Source organism: Microcaecilia unicolor, chromosome 4 (assembly GCF_901765095.1).
Source record: "Microcaecilia unicolor chromosome 4, aMicUni1.1, whole genome shotgun sequence".
Taxonomy (NCBI): domain Eukaryota; kingdom Metazoa; phylum Chordata; class Amphibia; order Gymnophiona; family Siphonopidae; genus Microcaecilia; species Microcaecilia unicolor.
In genome coordinates, this window is record NC_044034.1 from 94,054,721 (window position 1) to 94,067,866 (window position 13,146).

The 13,146-nt window shown below is 43.3% G+C and overlaps 1 protein-coding gene across 3 annotated transcripts in view; it reads right to left on the minus strand.

Moving 5' to 3' along the window:
• The window catches only part of RB1 (RB transcriptional corepressor 1), a 462,098-nt gene that overhangs the window by 252,780 nt on the left and 196,172 nt on the right, over positions 1 to 13,146 (minus strand). For all 3 annotated transcript variants that reach the window (XM_030200484.1, XM_030200483.1, XM_030200482.1), the window contains one exon: positions 7,670 to 7,786. In XM_030200484.1, coding sequence (XP_030056344.1) covers positions 7,670 to 7,786 — 117 coding nt within the window. The remainder of the gene's footprint in view (positions 1 to 7,669; positions 7,787 to 13,146) is intronic.

A 13,146-nucleotide genomic window follows, 5' to 3' on the forward strand; every position in this document is an offset into this window, starting at 1 on the left:
CCCTTCTCCCTTAGTACCACTCCCTCAGTGTCAGAGCCACTTTAAAACCCATGGTCTTGAAAGAGGGCGGAAGTGACATAGGAGGGGTAGAGCCAGGAGGACATGGTCCAGGAAGTTTATAAGCAGAGGCCATTGCTAGGTTAAAGGAGGCCGAGAGGTAAGCAGTTACACCCCATAGTCATGTGTCTCCACCAGGGGCGTATCTGCGTGGGACCACAGGGGCCTGGGCCCCCGCAGATTTTGCCCTAGACCCCCCTACCGCCGTCAACCCTCCCCGCTGCTGTTGTTTACCTTTGCTGGCGGGGGACCCCAACCCCCCGCCAGCTGAGGTCCGCTTGCCGCCTTTAAAGATATTTCTTCAGCTGGCGGGGGACCCGAACCCCCGCCAGCCAACCCGACGTCTTTAAAGTTTTTCTTCGGCCTCCGTGGCCGTGCTGTAGTTGACTGTTCAATCCAGTTCGGAGTCTGACGTCCCAGCACGTTGTACGTGCAGGACAACGTGCTGGGACGTCAGACTCCGAACTGGATTGAACAGTCAACTACAGCACGGCCACAGAGGCCGAAGAAGAACTTTAAAGATGTCGGGTCGGCTGGCGGGGGTTGGGGTCCCCCGCCAGCTGAAGAATTATCTTTAAAGGCGGCAAGCGTACCTCGGCTGGCGGGGGGTTGGGGTCCCCCGCCAGCAAAGGTAAACAACTGCAGCGGGGGAGGGTTGATGGCGGGGGGGAGGGTGGACAGTCGTTGGTGGGGAGGTTCTGGCAATGGCGGCAGGGGGTCGTTGGGGGGGGGGGCTAAAAAGTGCCCCCTCTCTCTGGCTCTGGCCCCCCCTACCGCCAGAGTCCAGATACGCCCCTGGTCTCCACCACTTATATGCGAGCTCCAACTGCTATAGTTAAGTAGGCCAAGCTGCACTTGGGACCTTGCAGATTTTCTACTTTGACCTTAGTAATTGCTAGAGACTTCCCTGGCAACTCTGAGAAACCATGCCAGGGATAAGTAGAGTGTGCTGCTGTACTGAGAGGCAATAAAGTACACAGTGGCCCTGCAGAAGCGAGCCACACAAGGATACTATTACATTTACAGACTGGTTTTGTGTTGCTTTTTTCATCCTAGCTATAGACGCAATAGGACCCCTGACCTAACAGCTTTAATACATGCTCTTTTCCTTTACCTGCAATAGCTGTGTGGCTCTGTCTTAGCGGGGCACCAGGCCTGCCCTCGTTCTCAAAACAACACTAACACATTGCTGTTCTTTGCTCAGACGTCCATAAGGCAACTAAGCAGGTAATAAGACTAACTAAATGAAGAAATTAACCACTGATCTGTAAAAGTTATAGGAAGACTTTCTAGCACCAAAACTAAGATGCTCATAGTTGTGTAAATGGCTTGCTCTCCGAATCTATGTGCTATGCTAATTATTTGTTGGTTTTTTTGTTTCTTTTTTGTAAAGCTCTGAAGGTTCATCTTTTTAGCAAATATTCTGGGTTGGATTAGAAGATGATTTTAACTAGTGTTTTTGATAAGCCCTGAAGATTTATATTTTAGTAAATTCTTTGGGTTGGATTAGTAAGTTTGATGATCTTAAATGTTTTTGTAACTCACTGTTGATATAAGGGCAATATAAATGCCCAAAATAGGATAGAATAAAATTAATTAAATTATAATTCTTATCGTACCATTTTCATGTTCCAGTTTTATTTGCTTTTACAGAGAATTTATGTGAAATTCTCTGTAAAAGCAAATCGTTTACATGATTTCTGTGTGTTATTGCAAATCTCATTGAGTTGCTTAAACAGCAGGGAATCCAAAAAATGCAAATAAAAATTTCCCCTATTTAGAATAGATATTAAATCCTAAAGTGTTAGCAGATAAATTAATTGTAATTGATAACTTTATATACCCAGGCAAAATAGGAGTCACTGTACCGAGATCTTCAACTTTACTACAAGAAAACTGCAGAATATTTTGGAGGCAATTTCTAAGTTACAGAGATTGTATGGCATCATTACTTTGGTTGCTCAAAATGTTTGACACTGTGGACTTAGGGCCACTTACCAAGACACACTAGTGGTTCCCGCGTGGCAATGCCAAAGGACTCCATTGAACACTTGGACACTGGAAACACTTAAGAGAAAAACTAAGTCCTTCTGTGCATTTTTTACAAAATTGTAGTCACTTTAAATAGGGTAACCAGATAGATAACATAACCATGTGCAGTTTTGATGACCGAGTACCATTTTTTTATGCCGATGATGCAAACTTTAACCCACTTAAATCCTGCCACCTGAAAGAAAGTTGCTTTTGTTTTTTATTTCTTTTTTTTTTAACAGGGTGGAAGAGGGGATCGGAGGCTTTTTCCTCCTGGTCAGTTCATACTTCACAGTGAAAGGTTTTGAGAAATACATATTGCTGGATTACTGACATACAAAACAGCTTATATTTAGGATATTTCTGTTTTCCAGCATACCTCTATAAAGGCCTTCAGAGAGGTTTTTAAGTGTCTCGAGGGATATTCCCATAGTTTCATTACAACCAGTAAAGGACTTAAAAGTCCAGTAGTTTGCAGAGGTCCTAGAAGCTCTTGGAGCTAGATTTCCCAAATTTTAAATATTCCTTTTAGGCTTCATGACTGGTACAAATTTGATTAACAGATGGCATTTGCACTCTTGACATGGTTTGTCTCTGGCTAGACTAGGAAGAATTATGGATTTATTACAGGCCTGTAGTATTAGAGGACAACTTAGGTTGCTCCTTACAGCCTAACTAATTTACTGAGTACTTTATGGAAAAAAGACTGGGAAAAAGGGGGGGGGGGGGGGGGGACAGACTTTTGCTGATAACTAATATAGAATAGGAAATTTTCTGAATTTATTTTCTTTGAAAACTAACACATAGTATGAGAATAGGATACAACTCTGGCAGTTATATGAAGAAGTCATTTGAGCAGCTCATAAGAGATGTTTTATGGATCATTTAGTAGATGGCTTGATCTATTTTACTTAGAAGTAAATGTTAAAGTACAAGCAAGGGCCAACATTGACCTTATACACAAATGTGAACTGCCTTATGGCAAACTCTTTATAGGTTTTACAAGACAAATATGAACAGGATGGAGCAGCAATCTCCAAGGGAGGATGAATGCAAATGCTGATGTACTCCAAGAATGTTTCAACTAATACTAACCAACCTAAGGCTTCCGCTTCATGCATTTATTATTGTGGTAGGTTCATGAGCAAAGATTCAACCAAACTTATTTATCACGTCACTGAATTCTTTACAGATGCCCCTCCCTCAACCTCACCTGCACTCCTGTTTTATTCTTGGAGGTGTAATGAAAAGCCAGGTTTGCCTCAGTTTTCTTACTTGTTCTTATAAGTTGGCAGGGGTGTACATTCTGTATCTCATTACACTAAACAATAAGCTAATCAGCCCCAGGATAAGCTTTGATACTCAGTCTAATTCTTCCATTACCCACACTATCATCGTATTTGTTTTCCATTATGTATGTCCTGTCTACCAGTCTTGACTAGATTATAAGCAGAGTTTCTATACTTAGGTGTTTATAAAATGTAAAAGTGTGCTTACTTTCCAGTTAGAGGTCACTTGAAAGTAGTTAAAATCAGGATTTTTGCAGTACAATTTACTATTGCTAGGTATCTCCCAAATGAATCAAATGTATGCATTTGTGCAATGCACAGTGCCACACAAAAAAAAAAAAGGTGGAGAATTCAAAGCAAACAAAGGCAAGGGTGAAAATACTAGGGGACATGTTTTCACAATATTTATCCTACAAATTTCTTCTGTACATTGGGGGTGTTTATCTGTGTTTATTGGTTAAAACCTAAAATCAAATGCCCTAATTATAAGCTGCAAGGAAACAGGAACTGTCCACAAGGATAATTTTAAAAGGCATTTCTGCAGGTCAGCCAATGTTATGTGCAGCAACAGCCTTTTATAAAATTAAAGAGTATATGCACATAAGTCTAGCCAACCTCAGCAGAGGCATTTCCAGGGGTGAACTTGGGATTAGCACTTATGTACTGAATACTATAAAAAATACATGCCAGTGGAGTGGCCTAGTGGTTAGGGTGGTGGACTTTGGTCCTGAGGAACTGAGTTCAATTCCTGGCACAGGCAGCTCCTTGTGACTCTGGGCAAGTCACTTAACCCTCCATTGCCCGCTGCATTGAGCCTGCCATGAGTGGGAAAGCGCGGGGTACAAATGTAACAAAAAATAAAAATAAAAATAGAGAAATTTGTGTGTACTTAACAGGTGTAAGTAAGTGTGTGCATATATTTTCCATGAAGCACTTTTCAAAGTGAAAGTACTTGTACAATTAACAGAGGACCAGATGATCAGAAGCCCCGCGCTGTTTCAAATAGTGCCCTAAAATTAGAGTTGGAACAGCACGGGGCTATAACGCCCCTATGATCAGAGCTAATAGCATACAAATTTAAGCATGCTATTAGCTCTGATCATAGGGGTACTCTGCGGGAGGACTGTGCCTGAATCCTCCTGCACGTGTTTGACAGGTCTGAGCTTTTGACAAACACAGGGACTGAAGGTACATGGGAGCCCTGGACCCACCTCCAACAGCAAGGCCCTGGTGGCCTAGCAACCGCCCCCCCCCCCCCCCCCGGGACAGCGATATGGTGGGGGGGGGGGGGGGCAGGAGGTCCAGCAGACCACCAGACCACCTGACACCCCCTCCCCTAACATGCAGACATGGGGCTGGAGATCTGGTGGATCTCCAGCCCCCTAACTTCCCCACACCCAAAACAAATATCCCTGACGGCCCAAATGGGCTGCCAAGATACCCCCCATGCCCTGGTCTAGCTGTCAACCCCCCCTCCCTTACCTCTGCATTGGTGGAAGGAGTAGCACTCCCTCCTCTTCCAGCACTACTGGACCACCAGGGAAAACTGGGGTTAGGTGGCCTGCATATGGGGGGGGGGGGGGGGGGGTTGGGGGGGGCCTGCAAGCATGCTGGACAGGGCTCCCTATACCTCCCCCCCAATGCTCCACAAAACCTAACACCAGCTCTAAGCTGGCATAGGGTTTACTGCGGGAGCAACACCAATGTTTGGCGCGCTGCCGCTGAGCACTGAGGAAAAATAGGTAATGCCCTGTTTAGCATGCATTTGCATGCTCATTGCATTTACAGCTGGGAAGCGTGTTACACGCACTTGCTGCCTGTGATCATCAGGTGGGAGCAAACACAGGCACTAGTACGAAGCTATTGGCCTATAGTGCCCGTGTTTGCTTCTGATCATTGGAGTCTTAGATAGGTGATGTAACTTGAGCACGTACCTGCTACCGAAGTTTGGTATTCTGTTAAAAAATTACTCTGTATACATCTTAAATGCCACTATGCAAGTCATGATAATAGAGTATTTCCCTCCACTCCCCACCCAACTGATTATGCAAAGTAGGCTAACTGAATTTGCCTCTGGGCAAAGCACGTTAGCTCCTTCATTCAAATGGTGTGGCTGTACCCATCAGCTCAAGCATATTCAAGGAATATTAACTATAGTTATCAGTGCAACATTCAAAACAAAATAACCAATCAACCCAACCTGATCCTTTTAGGTCTACTAGACCCCTCGGGTTGGAAAGATCAAGCCCATTTTTTGCTACCTTTTGCAAGACTGCCTTAAACTAGAAAGGTCCAGGCCCTCCTACTACCGAAGAGTGCACTTTTGATCTCTATGCATCTATGACATTGCTTTTGACTCGTAACCACTTGCCTCCACCTACCCTCCCTCTCCTCCTTCTTGTACACATTAATTGATTTGATTTGCTTCCTTTATTTTTTGTCTATTAGATTGTAAGCTCTTTGAGCAGGGACTGTCTTTCTTCTATGTTTGTGCAGCGCTGCGTACGCCTTGTAGCGCTATAGAAATGCTAAATAGTTAATAGTACTAACAGTGTAGCTCAGTGGTTCCCAAACCTGGTCCTGGAGGCACCCCAGCCACTCTGGTTTTCAGGATATCCACAATGAATATTCATGTTGTGTGGAGGGGTGGCCTAGTGGTTAGGGTAATGGACTTTGGTCCTGGGGAACTGGGGAACTGAGTTCGATTCCCACTTCAGGCACAGACAGCTCCTTGTGACTCTGGGCAAGTCACTTAACCCTCCATTGTCCCATGTAAGCCGCATTGAGCCTGCCATGAGTGGGAAAGCGCGGGGTACAAATGTAACAAAAAAAATAAAATGAGAGAGATTTGCTTTGCATGTAAATATCTCTCATGAATATTCATTGTGGATATCCTGAAAACCAGAGTGGCTGGGGTGCCTCCAGGACCAGGTTTGGTGTAGACTAACAGAAGTGGGGGCCTGGCAGGTAATGAGGACCTGGATGAAGCATAAAACTCCATGGTCCCACATAGTGCAGCCTGACAGAGCCCTGTTGGCCTCACAGATTGCATCTAAATAGGAGAAAGTGGTCTGGTGTGCACAAGGACAGAGGTGATTAAGGTCAGATTGGGGAAGAGTGCGGTAAACCAGGAGGGGGAAAGTGGGTCATTCTGCAGTAAATTTCCCTAGGCATCAGCTAGTTTATTAGATGTATTATACTAGAACTGTATAGGTAACATTTAAAATATCTGACAACTGGCTGCTATAATTTAAATTGAAGAATTTAACGCTTAAGGCTTTTAAGATGGCATGAGCAGAAGTTCAGAGATGTCTTGTTATGTAAGTACTGATGGATGACACTAATTTCTACATTAGAAAAGTAATTTTAGGTAGCATTTGTATTTGCAGTTGATTTACTTTTATCTCACTACAAATCAGCGAATGGTATTTGAATCTTTGATATCGTCACCAACATGACAGGGTGACATTATCCCCAAATAAGGCTAACGTGAAAACTGAAGGAACTTATTCCCTTTATCTGTTTGTGGCTCCCTCTACTTTAAATAGTTAAGTCAATGTTGCAAAAGAAGAGAACTCAATATTCAACCATGGTTGACATTTAACACATTGCGGTCACTGTATCAGCTGAATATCAGGCCCAAGATTTTATAATGTACAATTTGTTGGTGAGTACATCATACATTAAAATTTTTTCTAGTAGTTTACTCTGGCAGGTTCACAATATGCATATTCAATCAAATCTGATATACTCATAAATCTACAATCACCATCATTTCTGAAGAAACATAAGAAGCTTGGAGCAAGCAGGCCAGAAAGTACACCAACTCTTAATGTCAGTCAGTTTGCTGGTAGTTTTAAAACAGCATTTTTGTTATTTAAGGATCTCTTTTTCTACAATCTAAGGATGGAAGAAAACTCAGAAAGCAAATAAGAAAAATCTTCTGAAAAAATTAGATCACCATAAGTTACTTCACAGTAAAAAGCTAGGAAAAATGTTTCCTGATTCTGTATGTCCCCATTCAGGATTTCTAAGTGGTGAAATCATTAGGAAAAGGTACTAGTATTAAACACAATGCAAACAATACTTGTGTAATATATGAACTTTTACTGCTCTACTTTCACCCAGAACCCTAGCTCCAAAAATAAAATCCCAAGCTCCAATTAGCTTTTAGTCATATATCAATATGTCCACCTTTCACAATATACTTTTGAAGAAAATAATTCTGGATATTAGCAACTTTGAACACAATGAACTATCCAAAAAAATAAATAAATAAAATCATAAGTTACCTGAACACCAATCTCAGCACATGCTTGCCCGAATGCTTCAGCAAATCTAGTTCTAAAGATGTAACTCAGATGTTCAATTCTTTGCAAAATATTTTCTGTAGGATTCACTGTGCAGTTCTTCAAAACAAATCATAAAAGAAAGAAATTTCAGATGAGGTAGAACTATGCTTCCAAGTAGGTCATTTGGCTACACAGATCAAAAAGTGTGCTTGAAATGAATCAGTACACATTTGGGGAAAGATACAGGGCACTGCTTAAAGAGGTCCCAGAGAACTTAGCTAGAGGTTTATTATGACTTTCAAGCTATCCTTTTTATAAAAACTTAGGTTTAACAACTCACATACTCCTTTTCACTCACAAAAGAGGGGAATGACATAAGCAGTAGACATTCAGTCACAGTTCTTTATGATTCTTAAAAGCATTAGGTTTGGGGAGTTTGTATTGTTTAGAAGACCAATATCTTCTATGAAGACATGCAGAAAGCTTTAAACAACTGTGAATAAAATAATATGTAACTGAATCTGAAGTGTAACAGTCATATATAGGAACCTCTTGGCCTATTTAGCCTTCACAATTGCTCCTGCTTACCTTAAACCTACTTCTGTTGCTACACTCTCTTGCCACCCTCCCCATCTTCATCTATCGAAAACGTGCTTGAATTCAATCACTGGTTTTGCAGTGACTTTGATTTGCTCATTAAAGCTGTAATTGTCAACAAGTTGGAACCTTACAGAGGCAGTCTCCCTTTAGAATGAAACAAGTCAGTGGTTTTGCTCAAATTAAGCCAATATATATTCAAGGAATGTGTTACAGAATGGCAATATGCCTAATGAATCTCTCTCTCTCTAAAATGTAGGAGCATCCAAATAGTGGTTTATAGAATAGTGCACAGGGGTGTAAATGCCTGTGTCTAAATGTAGACACGCTCCCCGAACTCTATAGCCATATGCGTAAATCTGATTGATGGCCCTAACACACTCACACTCCTCCCATGACCGTGCCCTCACTTCAGCTACATGTACTGGAATTTACATGCACCTCTTTTAAGAACAAATTTAAAAAGAAGTGCATGTAAAATTCCAATTATATCCAATTATGTGGATAAAGGTGAGCCAGTTGTTATTGTGTATTTGAATTTTCAAAAGGCATTTGACAAAGTACCTTATGAAAGACTCCAGAGGAAATTGGAGAGTAATGGGATAGGAGGTAGTGTTCTATTATGGATTAAAAACTGGTTAAAAGATAGAAAACGGAGAGTAGTATTAAATGATCAGTATTCTCAATGGAGAAAAGGTAGATAGTGGGGTCCCCCAGGGGTCTGTGCTGGGACTGCTGCTTTTTAACATAATTATAAATGATCTAGAGATGAGAGTAACTAGTGAGGTTATTAAATTTGATGACGAGACAGTTGTTAAATCGCAAGAGGATTGTGAAAAATTACAAGAGGACCTTACGAGACTCAGAATCCAAGCGGCAGATGATGTTTAATGTGAGAAAGTGCAACGTGATGCATGTGGGAAAGAGGAGCCCGAACTATAGCTATGTGATGCAAGGTTCCACATTAGGAGTCACCGACCAGGAAAGGGATCTAGGTGTCATCGTTGATGATACGTTGAAACCCTCTGCTCCATGTGCGGCAGCAGCACCAAAGAAAATAGAATGTTAGGTATTATTAGGAAAGGAATGGAAAACAAAAATGAGGATGTTATAATGCCTTTGAATCACTCCATGGTGCGACTGTACCTCGAATATTGTGTGCAATTCTGGTCACCATATCTCAAAAAAAAAAAAAACGATATAGTGGAATTAGAAAAGGGTGACAAAAATTATAAAGGGGGTGGGAGAACTTCCATATGAAGAATGGATAAAGTGGCTAGGGCTCTTCAGTTTGAAGAAGACACAGATAAAGGGAGATATGATAGAAGTCTATAAAATACTGAGTGGAGTAGAACAGGTAGTTGTGAATTGCTTGTTTACTTTTTTCAAAAAAGCAAAGGTACTTTACCTGTAGCAGGTGTTCCCCCAAGGACAGCAGGCTACACCGACCCGCATCACCAGGTCAGGAATTTACAAAAGTCTAACGAGAGCTTTGTGAAGCAAGACACACGGTCCACCACTTATGCGCAAGTGCCTTCCCGCCCATCGTGTGAATGTGGTCTCCTTAGTTTTATACTATAGTAAAAATAACAAAGGAGACACCACCAAAAGGGAAGTGTGAGGGATTGTGAGAACATAAAACCTGCTGTCCTCAGAAACCACCTGCTACAGGTAAGTACCTTCACTTTCTCCGAGGACAAGTAGGCTTATTTATTCTCACAAGTGAAGAATCCCTAGAATCCAGGCCCATGAAAAACAACAAACATCAGTCAATTGGGCCTCACAATGGCAAGGACATAATACAGATTAACCTGAACTATATACAATCTGAATAAGAGTGCCTAGAACAGAATAAAATGGGATTAGGAGAGTAGAGTTGGATTCTAAACCCTAAACAGATTCTGCAATACTGACTGCCCAAACCGACTGTCGTGTCGGGTAACCTGCTCAAGACTTTCTAGGGTCAGCCCAGCCTGGGCATAAGTGAAGGAAAAGCAATCTTCCAGCCAATTAGAAATGGTGAGTTTCCCAATGGCGACCCCCATCCTGTTGAGATTGAAAGAAACAAAAAGCTGGGCGGACTTTCTGTAGGGCTTTGTCCGCATCCATTAGTAGGCCAAAGCTCTCTTGCAATCCAAGGTGTCCAAGCTGCTTTTGCCAGGATGGGCATGAATGTCAGGGAAAGAATGTTGGCAAGACAATCGATGGTTCAGATGGACTCCGACACCACTTTCAGCAGGAACTTAGGGTGCGTACAGAGGACTTCTCTGTTGTAATGAACTTAGTATAAGGTGGCATCCACTACTAGGCCTGAAGCTCAATGACTCTACGAGCTGAAGTAACAGCCACCAAGAAAAGGACCTTCCGGGCAAGTATTTCAGATGGCAGGAATTCAGTGGCTCAAGGAGCTTTCATCAGCTGGGTAAGAGTGAAGTTGAGAGTTTCATGACACTGGTGAAGGTCGACAGGGGACTTTGACAAAGCAACCTCTCATGGAGTGAACACTAGAGGCTGTCCAGAGATTGGCTTACCCTCTACACGTTGATAAGAACTAACTGCATTAAGGTGAACCCTTACAGAGTTTTCTCGAGATCAGACTCTGATAGTTGTAGAAGGTATTCAAGCAGGGGTACATGTGGGCAAGCAAGGGATCTAGGGCCTTGCTCTCACACAAGACAGCAAACCTCCTCCATTGAAAGGAATAGCACCACTTAGTGGAATCTTTTCTGGAAGCCAGAAAGACCCGGGAGACCACCCTCCGACAGACCTAAAGAATAAATTCTAGGCTCTCAACATCCAGTTGTGAGAGCCAGAGACTGGAGGCTGGGATGTAGAAGGGACCCCTCGTTCTGCGTGATAAGGGTCAAAAACACTAACTATCCATGGTTCTTAAGAGGATAACTCCAGAAGTAGAGGAACCAAATCTGACGCAGCCAGTATGGCGTGATCAGAATCATGGTTCCACGGTTTTGCTTTCAACAAAATATCTTCCCCTAGAGTTATGGGAGGATATACATACAGAAGACCTGTCCCCCAATTGAGAAGGAAGCTATCTGATGCTAGTCTGGCATGGGCCTGAAACCTGGAACAGAACAGAGGGACCGTGTGGTTGAGCTGAGTGGCATAAAGATCCACCAAGTAGGTGCACCACACTTGGAAGATCTTGCGGGCTATGACTAGATTGAGAGACCACTCATGAGGTTGCATTATCCTGCTCAGTCTGTCGGCCAAGGTATTGTTTTTGCCTGAAGGAACATGCCATGTTGGCGAGCCCAATGCCATATGCCCTCCTGACACAGAGGGCGTGATCCGCTTGTTGGTGTAATACATTGCAATCTGATTGTCTGTTTGGATGAGAACACTTTGGTGAGGTAGCCAATCTCTGACAGCCTTTACAGTGTACCAGATCGCATGGAGCTCCAGGAGATTGATCTGAAGTTTTGTTTCCTGGAAGAACCAAGCTCCTTCAGTGTGAAGCTCATCTACATGAGCTCCCCATCCCAGGAAAGATGTATCCATTGTCAGCACTTTTATGCTAAGGAATTGGAATGGAAGTCCCAGAGTCAAACTGGATTGAATGGTCCACCACTGAAGGGCGCATACAAGCTCTGGGGATATTTGGATGACATCTTCTAGTCTCCCTGTGGCATGACACCACTGAGAAGCTAGAGTCCATTGAGCTGATCTCATTTGAAGACATGTCATGGGTGTAATCTACACTGTGGAAGCCATGTGGCCCAACAATCTCAACATCTGCTGAGCTGTGACCTTCAGAGAGTTACGAACCTTGGACCCGAATGCGACCAGATTGTCTGCTCAAACCATCCAAGTATCGAGCAGGGCTCCTATGAGCTCCAATCACTGGACAGGGCAAAGATAGGACTTGGGATAGTTTAAAACGAACCCTAGTAGCTCGAGCACCTGAATAGTCATCCGCATGGACTCCTAAGAACCCTCCTCCGAGGTGCTCTTCACCAGCCAACTGTCGAGATACGGGAACACATGGACTCCCAGTCTGTGTAGCGATGCTGCAACTAACGGTAGACATTTGATGAAAACTCTGGGAGCTGACGCGAGGCCATAAGGCAACATGCGGAACTGAAAGTGATGTGTTCCCAGCCAAAATCGCAGATACTTCCAGTGGGCTAGAAGTATCGGGATGTGAGTACATGATTCCTTTAAGTCCAGAGAGCATAGCCAATCGTTTTTCTGAATCATTGGGAGAAGGGTGCCCAGGGAAACCATCCTGAACTTTTCTCAGAATAGGAATTTGTTCAGGGCCCTTAGGTCTAGGATGGGACGCATCTCCTATTTTCTTTTGCACAAGGAAGTACCTTGAATAGAATCCCTGCCTTTCTTCCCCTGGTGGAATGGGCTTGAACGAATGGGCCTTCAGAAGGGCTGAGAATTCCTCTCTAAGTACCTGCCTGTGCTGAGAGATGAACAAATGACCTCTCAGTGGGCAAGCCGGAGGTTTGAGATGCCAATTGAGGGCATATTCGAGACAATTTGAAGAACCCACTGGTCGGAGGTTATAAGAGGCCACCTTTTGTGAAAAAACGTTAACCTCCCCTGACCAGCAAGTCGTCCAAGATGGACACTTTTACTGTGGCTATGCTATGCTGGAGCCAGTCAAAAGCTTGTCCCTTGCTTTGATTGGGGAGCAGCAGGAGCCTTTGGTGCACGCTGCTGATGTGAATGAGAACCCTGGGGTTGAGCCTCAGTAGGCTGGCAAGATAAAGGGGTTGTATGTACACCTAGGAATAAGTAATAGGAACTCCTCCGTTGGCTTGCCTCAAAGTCCTCCTAGCTGATGAGGTAGATGCAGAAGGCGTCCAGTGTGAGAGAAGAAAAGATGGTATCATGTGTGCTTTTTGATT